A 12,073-nucleotide genomic window follows, 5' to 3' on the forward strand; every position below is an offset into this window, starting at 1 on the left:
ACCAACAAACATGACAAGGAGATTACGCCCTGAAACCCTGAAACATAAAGGGCTCATAAGAGGCAAAAATGTCAATATACTTGTAGATTCTGGCAGTACTCACAAATGTATAAAGATTGATCTTGCTAAACAACTTGATCTTTGTATATGCCCAATTAGGGAACTGAGCATGACTGTTGCTATTGGGCAAAAGTTCAAAGAGGTACTAGAATGTCTTAAGGTTTTAATCTAGATACAAGAACTAGAGCTATAGACAGATTTGTATGCCCTACAACTCAAGGAAATGGATATAGTGCTAGGTGTAGAATGGTTAATACAATTAGGAAATTATACTACAAACCTTGGAGAATGATTCATGGAGTTTAGTTGGCAAGGACGACACTATAAATTATGTGGTGTTAACACTTCGAGCTTCAAGGAAGGTGCAGATTCACTTGAGAACTTTGAAAGACACAAACAAAGTCAAAGTAAATAGATGCCATTCCACAGCAGCATGTTCAGCTAAAAGAAACCCCTATTGTTATGTTTTGAGGAAAAAACATCTCTAAAGGGGGTGGCAATGTTATGAATAAAAAAATTCATTAAAAACATTAATTAATAAATAATATTAGAATAATAATATTACTAATAAATTAAATAATTAAATTAACTAATGGCCCATTAATTATGAAAGGGCAAAGGTCAAAAGGTGTGACCACTCATCTTCGTGGCCAGTCAACGCCATATAACTAAGTTGCACGAAACAGGGAAACGGGTACGAGTTTCCGAAACGGGCACGTGTACGAAACATGACCCCCCCCCCCAAATTTTGGAAATGGGGAAACGCAATATATATATATATATATATATAGATAAGGACATTTAAGAAATTTGTGCAATCATAAAGCATATATGATACATTCTAATTTATTACATTATGATTAAATTGTCAATGCATAAACTATAAGTCTCTAAATTTACATCACATTTACTCATGAATGATCACATAATGAAAATAGCAATATCCAAAATCAGCCACGAGAAATTTCTAATTTCTTGTCTCGTGCTTGATTGGGAGTCTCCTCCTACATAGTCGAACAACCTTAGTGCTCTTGATTAAATACAAGTTCCATACCCTAGTATCCTACATGCTCTTGATTATTGGGAGTCTCCCCTGCATAGAGGGCTTGGTTCTCTTGATTAAATACAAGTTCCATACCCTAGTACATGACAAAATCCAATGGAAACATTGCAATCTCACCAATCCTAAAATCCTGAAAAACAAATAAGTCTGTTGGATTTTGAGTGAGATCTAAAATTCTACTTTCTCCATATGAAATCCAATGAGGGCAAAAACCACTCTCAAACATCCTGAGTCATTTCATGGTAATGTTAAAAATTTAAGTAAAAGGATTCCTTTTACTTTAAGAATTTAACATTACCATGAACTGCATATCAACACTAGTGCCATAGGCTTGAACATTAGGCTGCCCCACTCAAAAAAATCCTTTTTTTTATAACTTGAGAAGCATCCAGAAGATATTTTAGTCACACAATAAAAAATTAGAAGCGAAAAAATTAAAAAATAAAAATAAAAAATACAAGAAAAGTCAATTTAGAAGAGGAAACTCCATCGTACGACATGGAAACGCGTTTCCGGCCGTACTGGCCACGTTTCCTCCTCGAGAAACAGTCCAGTGTGGCCGGAAACATGTTTCCAGGCTATACGGTACGAGTTTCCTCAATTCCATTTCGTTTCCAGCTAGAAACGGACCCTTCTCCAACGTTTCCTGCAACTTAGCCATATAGGCACACTGCCACAAAGGATTGTAACCACCATTCAGTTCTATTCAATAATAAAAAATACTTATTACATACAACTACACAATCTAACATAATTATAGCTCCAACTGGCGTCCTATCTCTAACAACAAGAATCTAAGAATAAAACATTTGTATGCTTGAGCAATCGACATCTCTAAAATATGTGCACCATAACAGTCATCCCAAATATTTTCCTATCAGTATCATGCCACAGATAAAAGATAATAATGAAATCACTAGCAACAGCATTATACCTGCATATACATCACTACCAACAAGTGTGCCATTATTCAAGTTTCCTACAGCACCACCATCTGTTGTGTACCTAAAATAACATAGCGATGAATGAGTTATGCTGACAAAATGACAGGAAGTGATGTGCATTAGAAGACTAAATTTGTTTAATTATGCAAATGGCCTCTATATATAAAAATAAAATATCCCAGTTACCATGTGTTAAGCTTTGAAACAATCGCCTTTACATCAATCTTGGCTGTGTATTTTTTAAACATCAACTTCTAGGTAGGAGATTATTGAATAAATAGTGCGTGTCACAAGGATGATTAAGCATAGCATCTACCTTTCCTATACAGCTAAATTGCAATTTAAACACTCAGTACATGAATACCTAACTAGATGAGAGCCTGTAGTTCTCTATAGCATCAGTAATCTAAATAGTGCAATATGTAAAATGATAGCTAGCCACCCAAGCAAATAGGCAAACTGTAAGATGAATCTACTGATAATATAATTTTTGGTTATGCATATGAAGTTGAACATGCTTATCTGATTTATTGTATTGTTACTCATTCATTAGAACAAGCCAACCATAATAGTAGTGAAAATTACATTACTGCATTATTACTTTGTGAACATTTCAATGCGAGTTTGTGGACTAAGGTTAGTTGAAAATATAGAACTATCAACTATCCTAAAATTACTATAAGGAGACAACTTCAGAATGAGAAGTTCTCAACTGTAGCAAGAGATTGTTAGAATTGCTTGTACCCAACCAAGGATTGACTAAGTTTTACAATGTATATAATTACTTAATTTTAATTTTTAAAATACCATTATTGAGTAATCTGTGTTTACATAGCCTCGTTAGTCAATGATTTATTAGCTGGTTACCAACTAGCAACTGACCTCTCATCATATAAATTGGCAGGTGTTTGATCTCTAGTTGTTGGAATTTGATGTGGTTAGTTCTTGTTTATCTCATATGCACTTTATCTCACAACATCTAGAGCCATTGCCTATGTCAGTTCACTTACTGCATCTCTGACAGCAACACAAGTTTACCCATAACTATGGAAGCCTTCATGGCATATTGGAAGAGTGAGTAACAATTTCCACGAAGTCGTTGGTGATAACAATTTAATGGAGATGTCTGCTTATGCTCAAGAGGAAGAAAGTACACATTATTTTACGTAATCTTTGAAATGGTATATATTTCAACTGACCATAAACAAAACATTATTTTAAATAATCTTTAAAATGGTATATATTTCAATTTTAAACTGACCATAAACAAAACACTATGTACCATTAGATCTTTTTTTTTTTATTGGTTTACAAATCAACTAACCTTCACCTCAAGTAAAACGAAATTAATATTTCAATTGCGAATTGATAACATGAAAATTATTATATTCCGTGTGTTCAAACTAGCTGCTTTCAAGTTTGAATTGTATTGCCCAATAAAATCAAAATCCACAAAAATTAAGTACTTACAGGATCACATCATCTCCCAAATGTGACCTGGCTAGTTTCACTAGGTATTGAAGATAGTCTTTGTCATCTCCAAAAGATCCATATTCATTCTCAACCTGTAAAAATATATTAACAACTGGAAAATAATTTATGAAAAAAAATATCAGTGGATAATAGTTCATGCCTGAATAAACTTTTTTCTATCCCACCAGAAGCTCTTCAATATTTAATAGCAATGATAATTAAAGCAGGCAAGATTAGTGGATCTAAGAATTACAATCACCTGAACCATTATGATGGGACCTCCATTACTGTAAAGAAGTGGAACAATTTTGGGAAATAAAGTATCCCACCACCGTTTGACCTGAAACACATTAATAAATACCTTCAGGACCATTCTCTATCCAAAAATGCTCAATATTCATATGGAACCTTCCAACCGCCAAAGAAAAATAGTTAAGTGAGACTCTTGGTGAACACACCAGTTGAAGGAATGCTGGGTCAGACGATCTCAATTTGACAGCTGGTTTCTCAGCAAGTAACCATGCAGGAAACCCCCCTAAATCCCATTCTGTCAACAATACATTGCAAACACCAAAAGTGCAGTTTAGTTAAAAATAGGTAAAGCGCACATATTACAGATACAGAAGTTAGTTTCATTCTAGTAGCGACACTAGATCTGAAATAATCTTATATAAGTACAGAATAGCAGATTAATGAATTTACAGTATCTAGTCATCCTTTTGGAGTGATGAAAAATTGAGCCAACAAGGCAAATATTATAACTTGATTTGTCAGAAACGACAAAAAATAATAAGTCAAAATTGGGACAACTTCATGCCTGGAAGTGGAAACCAAGATCATTATGCAGGAGACACGAGGTCAAAACTTCCACAGCAGGAAGAGCCCATATTCAAAGAAATAGGTGGGGGGACCTATGCAAAAATGCTTTTAAATAAAAGTGAATTATGAGAAATAGAAACCATATCAAATGGATGCACTTATGTGTTCCAAGTATGAAGTAATATATGCAGCATTTCTGAAAAAGTCATAAACATATCGGTAAATTAAAATAGCAGGCTATTAGAGTGCTATCACCTGTTATCCCCAAATTGCCAGTGCAACTATGTTAGCTTTTGGGGTTACTTCAAAAGTGTTTACACCATGTTTGGGCTGCTTCATGAGAATTCAGGTACATCGCGTATTTTCAGCCACTACATGGTCGAAGATGGATAGGCACATGGGAGATGGTCCATGATAGATTCGCATGATTGAAATGCCCTGCTCAATGATTGCTTGACTTCATTTAAGTTCTGGCTTGGTATTCTTCCCTTAGGTATTCGAATTCTCATGAAAGTTTGCAGGAAGCCTTTGCTGTCACCACAAGGAGAGTTCACTTCCTTACAGAATGCCCTAGCTTGGGAGGAGCACATAAAGCCCTAAATGACAAGGTGTTACTTGGATTCCTGTTTAGAAGCTTTAAGTTGGCTTGAGGATGCCCGGGCTGCAACAGTGTTCCTGTTGGGGGAAGCAACACAGTACAGTAGATTTCCTAGGAGGATCGATGGAGTCCATGGAGAATTGTGATGGAGAGATGTGGACATACCATTTGTAGTTATGCCATTCTGAAGCCCTTATTGAGTATGACATAACCTTGGAGCATGACATGTGTACTCATATAAATAAAAGGAGAGAGTCCTTCTCATTCATATCACTCACACACCTTGTATTCACTCATGTTGAGATGTGATATAGAGAGGACTGCGCACTAGTCTTCTCTCTCTCTCTCAACTAACTAGGGGTTTTTCGTCTTCTTGGTAATGTCCCCAGTTAATTAATTTTGCTAAGATGAATTTCTATTTTGTAATTGGTAGTTGTGAAATAGTTTTGTATGTAAACTTAGATAAAGTGGATGGAGGAAGTCCCCTCTTAATTTTTGGAGAGATGGAGGCCACCAACATTAGGGAAAAGGAAAGATTAAATTGCTAGTGGAATATGGGGCCCACATGAAGTACACACTTGGGGAAGAAGGAATTCGAATTCCTTGAGGCAAATCGAATTGGTGGAGGGACCCACAAGGAATGCATGGCAAACAATTATAAAAGGAAGGAATGAGAGAGAAATAGGGGTCTTTTGTCTATTCGAAAATCGAAATTGCCTTAGTCATTCAGCTGAGCCAACATTGTGTTGTTTAGCACAAGGGCTCCCCAAGGAGAGAAGCTCAACCTTTCTTTGGTGGACTTCGAGTGCCACCCTAGGAAGGATTTCCTTCACCACCGAGACCAGAAGAAGCATCAGTTGCAGGTCATACACATTTCTGGAGCATAACACATAGCCAAGAGCCACCACTGTGCAGTCATTGGAGGGAGATTTGTTGGGGCAACATTATCCCGGGGATTTTGGAGCTGGGTAGCTGGGAGATCATTTGGAGGGCCATTTGAGGAGGATTGCTAGAGTTGGGAGTGCAGAGATTGACAAGATTAGTCACAGCAACAGAATTTGTATTTGGAGGAGGGCCAAGCTGTGAAGAGTCAATTTTTGAATGTTGGAACCACGGGAAACCCTTTCTGGGTTTTTCTAGGTTTTGGGCAAGGATCACAATCCCAAATTTTTAGAATTTTTTGGGCACTCTAAAGTGGTAAAATCAAGGGGCGAAGTCAAGCAACAGTGTAGTTTTGGAGCAGCAGCATAGTTTTCTGGAGGTGTTGATTATTGCAATTGTTTGGCTTTCTCGTACTCATCACCTGGTGCTTCTAGCTTGCCTTGTGCAAGCCTAGGTGCAATTTCTCCAACTAATTTGTACCACAACAAATATAATTAATAAAATTTGGCCAATTTGGGGATTTACAGAAATTTCTGGTTTATGTGTATGCATTTCTAAAATTTTCTGTGTTATTTATTTGTGCATGTCTTTGTTATCATTGTAAAATTTCCATTAGGAATATTACAGTGGTATCAAAGCATGATCTTGGCCAGTTGTGGAGTAGCCAGCAAGATCATGGAAGATTTGGGCATGTATGCACTGTGATGGGTGAACTATAGACAAACCCATGGCTCAAGGGAGAGTGAGTATCATTGAGGGAAAAATGACCCTCACCCACTTTGATGGTTCAGCTAGGAGTTCTGTCAGAAAATGGGTACAAGAATTGGACACATATTTCTGGCTAAACCCCATGAGGGAGGCGGATGCTATTAGACATGCCACTTTGCACTTGGATGGAGATGCTATGGAATGGTGGTACCGATGGTTGATCCCTTTGGTTCATATACGTATCACATCCTACAAAGAGTGCACACAAGGCTCGTGGAGAGATTTGACCAAAAGGACACCATACCCCCTCAAAGGGAGTGGATAGGACGAGGAAAGCTAGAGGATGAGACCAAGAGGCATTTCTACTGGTGGAGACCAAGCTTTAGATGTCAGAAGCTCGAGGAGGAGGTTGAGCAGGAGGACACGCAAGATGGTGAGGGGCACATCGATATACCCAGTGTGGCGCAGGAGTCACCATTGTTGGAGGCCTCTTTGGTAGCTCCAGCTGACACCTCGGTTGAGGGAGTAGAGCATACACTCGGAGGGCCATCTATTGATGAGATGCCAACAGTTGATGAGGTACCCAATGCTATGACCCAGTTTCTAGACGATGGCTGCCCACAACAGGTTGATGAGGTGCCTGGAGGCATACTTGTCATTGAGGAGGTACCAAAAGAGACGGAGGGGTCCAAAGCGGTGACCAGGTTTACAGAGGATAACCACCCTCCACAGTTTCATCAGAGACGGGATAGCCTTCTATCATTGAAAAAGAAGGCCACAACAGTGCGAGAGGCCATTCTACAGCAGAACTAGGAGTTGGAGGGCATGAGAGCGGTTTGTGCTGAGTCAGCAGCCAAACTAACTCGCGTTGGGGAACGGTTGGGTTCCCTAATGGTTCAGCTAGAGTGCACATTGGAGCGATCAAGCAACCCTACTCAGACATTACAGCCAGTAGCACTAGCAGGTTACCACTACACATTGGAGAGGGAGAGGTAGAGTCACCTCGACATATTTTATGTGTTGACCAGGATGGTGAGATGAGGCGACATGAGTTGCGCAAGGTGCATCCTTGGCAGGATGGAGGGTTAGTTCCATGTACGGGAGTTTATGCTCTCGATCCTTCCCTTAGGGTTGGATGGCGAGAGATATTGAGTTGGTATCTGGTGGAGTTGGCTAGGAGGTTAGATGCATCCATGGCCACAGCTCAGCAGAGGCTATGGATTACCAGAGGGGCTCGAGGGCCAGACTATTGTTGGGATCCAGGTGGGATTCTCCATCACATCATGGAGTCGATAGGTCATGGTAGCAGCTACGTGATGGACTCGGTGGTTGGGTGCACACACCTTTTCATATCCCCTTCAGAGTTCCTGACAACACTAGTGACAGGATGGATTGGCAGAGGAGCAGGCAGATTTCATGAGTTGTCATGGCATATTGATTGTGCATGGAGTCACAGGCTGATTAGCCTACTCTGGCAGGAGCTGGTAGGAGGAGGTGGCATCGGTAGACCACCGGACAGGGCATTACATGGAGACGGTGCTCTCTCATTGGTATATTGGACACTGGAGCTACTGAGGATAGACACAATAGTGTCATTCCCATTGGCATGTGAGGAGTCAGACCGCTCAGGTCTTTCAGGGAAGATGGGGAGATGTAGCCCACATCATGGAGGGATTACTAGCAGGATCATGGATCTGATGATCGGACTCACCCCCATTTTCATATTCCCATCAGAGTTCTAGACAGCACCAGTGACAGGTTGGGTTGACAGGGGATCCAGCAGACTCTATGAGTCATCTTGGCATGTTGGTCGTGTATGGGGTCATTGGATGATCAATGTACCCTTGCAGGAGGTTGTCAAAGGAGGTGGCATCTGCAGGCCACCAGATAGTTCCTCGTATGGAGGGGTGGATTTCCCATGCATATATGGGGCACAGTGGTCACTGAGGAGGAACACCCTAGTGACACCACCACAGGCACATAGGGAGATTTTCCTGTCAGATCTCTTAGGGAGGATTAGGAGGGAAGGTCCCCTCATCCGAGAGTATGGAGATGAGAGGGTGGATACGGTGGTACTGACAGGATGCGGGTTGATACTTACAGACATAGTTTTAGGCCATGGCACCCAGGGGTGTATAGGGGCATGCAGTGGTGCACAACGATATGCAGTGGAGCATGGAGGTGCACGATGGTGCATAGTGGTGTGTAGTGTCACACCAAGTTGTCGGAGGAGCGGTTCACATCACAGTCCATTACCTCATAGAGTGACAGAGACATGTGCCTCTACTTCAGTAGGGCTTGTTGGGATCCTGCATGAGCAGGTGATACCATGTATAGCTGAGGCAATTTTCCAGTGGGTATCCGAGCTTCAAACACTATATTGGCACTTTACCGACGGTGCAGATGGCATACTTGGTGGTGATGATTGGATGGAGCAGGATAGATCCGCATACACTAAAACAATTGCAAGCATCAAACATCTATCTATTGGCTGCATTCAGGGGGTAGCTATTTTCCACATATGGTTTCCAGCGGTCATCAGTGCTACGCAGTGGTAGGCACAAGGCAGTTTGGCATGCATCAGATTAGTTCATGATATATGGAGCCTATATATTGATTGCATGCAAGGACTAGAGATGAGGCATGGATGGATTCCAGTAGTTGTCAGAGCTATGTTGCAGCAAGTCTGGCTATGGGATCCAGGGGTTCAATTGGTTGATAGATCACTTTGTCTCATGATGAGCGAAGTCATGGCAGAGAGTGCTCTAGTTCACTCTTGGGAGGCCTTCATCATATGGCGAGGTAGGCTTTCCCAGTTGCTTCATAGGTTCAGGGTTAGCTTTGGATGGGTAGGCTTTGGCATCATGGAGATACCTGGGCGAGATGTATTTGGCCTTTACCCATATTTCACCATCAGGTTCCAAGAGAGGAGGATACGACAAGGGTGCAATGGGCAGTCAGCTGTAATCAGAGTAGTGCAACGTCAGCATGGTGGCATTCTTTTGAGATTAGCATGGGACCCTGGTATCGAGGGATTCATTTATGACAGGATGGTGCACGGATTTAGGGTGACCTAGTGGTACATTTGGGACCCCGGTATTGTGTGCAGTGACTATTTGGGTCAACTGATTGAGAGGGTGCTTGTTTAGGCATTGCTTGAGGACAAGCAATTTTTGGTGGGGAGGACTGTAATGTCCCCAATTAAATTAATTTTGCTAAGATGAATTTCTATTTTTGTAATTGGGTGTTGGGAAATATTTTTGCATGTAAACTTAGATAAAGTGGATGGAGGGAGTCCCCACTTAATTTTTGGAGAGATGGAGGCCACCAACATTAGGGAAAATGAAAGATTAAATTGCTAGTGGAATATGGGGCCCACATGAAGTACACACTTGGGGAAGAAGGAATTCGAATTCCTTGAGGCAAATCGAATTGGTGGAGGGACCCACAAGGAATGCATGGCCAACAATTATAAAAGGAAGGAATGAGGGAGAAATAGGGGTCTTTTGTCTATTTGAAAATCGAAATTGCCTTAGTTGTTCAACTGAGCCAACATTGTGTTGTTTAGCACAAGAGCTTCCCAAGGAGAGAAGCTCAACCTTTCTTCGGTGGACTTCGAGTGCCACCCTAGGAAGGATTTCCTTCACCACCGAGACTGGAAGAAGCATCAGTTGCAGGTCATACACATTTCTGGAGCATAACACACAGCCAAGAGCCACCACTACGCAGCATTGGAGGGAGATTTGTTGGGGCAACATTATCTTGGGGATTTTGGAGCTGGGTAACTAGGAGATCATATCGAGGGCCATTTCAGGAGGATTGCTAGAGTTGGGAGTGCATAGATTGATAAGATTAGTCACATCAACAGAATTCGTATTTGGAGGAGGGTCGAGTTGTGAAGAGTCAATTTTTGAAAGTTGGAACCACGAGAAACCCTTTCTGGGTTTTTCTGGATTTTGGGCAAGGATCACAATCCCAAATTTCTAGAATTTTTGGGCACTCTAAAGTGGGAAAATCAGGGGGCGAAGTCATGCAGCAGTGTAGTTTTGGAGCAGCAACACAGTTTTCTGGAGGTGTTGATTATTGCAGCTGTTTGGCTTTCTCGTACTCATCACCTGGTGCTTGTAGCTTGCCTTGTGCAAGCCCAGGTGCAATTTCTCCAACTAATTTGTACCACAACAAATATTATTAATAAAATTTGGCAAGTTTGGGGATTTACAGAAATTTCTGGTTTAAGTGTATCCATTTCTGTAATTTTCTGTGTTATTTATTTGTGCATGTCTTTGTTATCATTGTAAAATTTCCATTAGGAATATTATAGAGAGATGTGGGCATACCATTTGTAGCTACACCATTCTAAAGCCCTTATTGAGTATGACATAACCTTGGAGCATGACATGTGTACTCATATAAATAAAAGGAGAGAATCATTCTCATTCATATCACTCACACACCTTGTATTCACTCATGTTGAGATTTCATAGAGGACTGCGCACTAGTCTTCTCTCTCTCTCTCTCTCAAGTAACTAGGGGTTTTTCGTCTTCTTGGAATATTATACATCATTTTGGAAGTCTAGGATTATCCCATGGAGGTTTGACATTACAGTTTTGTGAGAGAACACTAGGGTATATTTGGTGAAGAAAAAGAGAAGAAGACATCTTGCCTTGGAGGACTTGTCGGAGTCATTCTTGCATGTTGGAGCTCATTGGTTGAGGTAGGCTTTTCATTCTTTTCCCTACCTACAGTTTTGGAGAGCTAGTGGGTGTAAGCTAGCCTTGAGAGAAGGCTATGATATGGACATGAACTTCACCTTGAGAATATTAATGAAGTTTTCAGCACAATAAAACTTGTGCAATTTCCATATTTGATTTCCAGCCATAACGTTCTTCATGTATTGTTACTTAAGAAATCTATAGGTCTTCCTAATTTGACATTGGTCAAGGGGTAACTTGCTGAGTGATTTAACATCATCATTGAATAATCTATGTGTTTTTAACTGTTGCCATATCTGTCGTTTTATTACCATTATAATTGATGTAAAAGTTAATTTTCAGATTCAGTTTAAGTGAGATAAATCTCCCAAGAGTCATTAAGCATATCAGGATAGTTTGGTATCTTTTCTCCTTGTATTGCCTAAAAGATTGGGTTGTTAGAAAGTGAAATACTGACTCTTGCAGCTGATGTTCTATACTCTATTTCATAACTGTCCCAAGGATGAAAATTTAAAGGGTTAACATTTGGGAATCCTCTAGAGTCTAATCAAAGAGGTGAAATTTCTGTTTTGCATTAAAATATAAGATAGAAGAAATTTCTACATGGAATCAAATCTTTTTGTAGCTGAGATCACTCAAGTATTTCACCTAGAGATTACCTAGGAGAGGTACATGACCTTGTTGAAGTTGTGGGCTTTCAAACCCTAGGCTTCTTGGTAGAAGCATCTCGACCCTTGAAAGGGATTTGCCTACTTCATATTATGGTTGATTCAGAACACTTGAGATTTGTTCAATATGTGTAGGGTGACTCTA

At 40.4% G+C, this 12,073-nt stretch overlaps 1 protein-coding gene across 5 annotated transcripts in view; it reads right to left on the reverse strand.

Annotated features, from left to right (window-relative positions):
* The window catches only part of BGAL17 (beta-galactosidase 17), a 434,395-nt gene that overhangs the window by 266,928 nt on the left and 155,394 nt on the right, over window positions 1-12,073 (reverse strand). For all 5 annotated transcript variants that reach the window (XM_089411528.1, XM_089411525.1, XM_089411523.1 and 2 more), the window contains 4 exons: window positions 3,999-4,087; window positions 3,800-3,880; window positions 3,538-3,632; window positions 2,058-2,128 (listed from right to left, as the gene is read on the reverse strand). In XM_089411528.1, the coding sequence (XP_089267654.1) occupies window positions 2,058-2,128; window positions 3,538-3,632; window positions 3,800-3,880; window positions 3,999-4,087 (336 nt within the window). The remainder of the gene's footprint in view (window positions 1-2,057; window positions 2,129-3,537; window positions 3,633-3,799; window positions 3,881-3,998; window positions 4,088-12,073) is intronic.

Source organism: Pinus tabuliformis, chromosome 3_1 (genome assembly GCF_031772625.1).
Source record: "Pinus tabuliformis cultivar Carrire ecotype Pingquan chromosome 3_1, CPIR1, whole genome shotgun sequence".
Lineage (NCBI taxonomy): Eukaryota > Viridiplantae > Streptophyta > Pinopsida > Pinales > Pinaceae > Pinus > Pinus tabuliformis.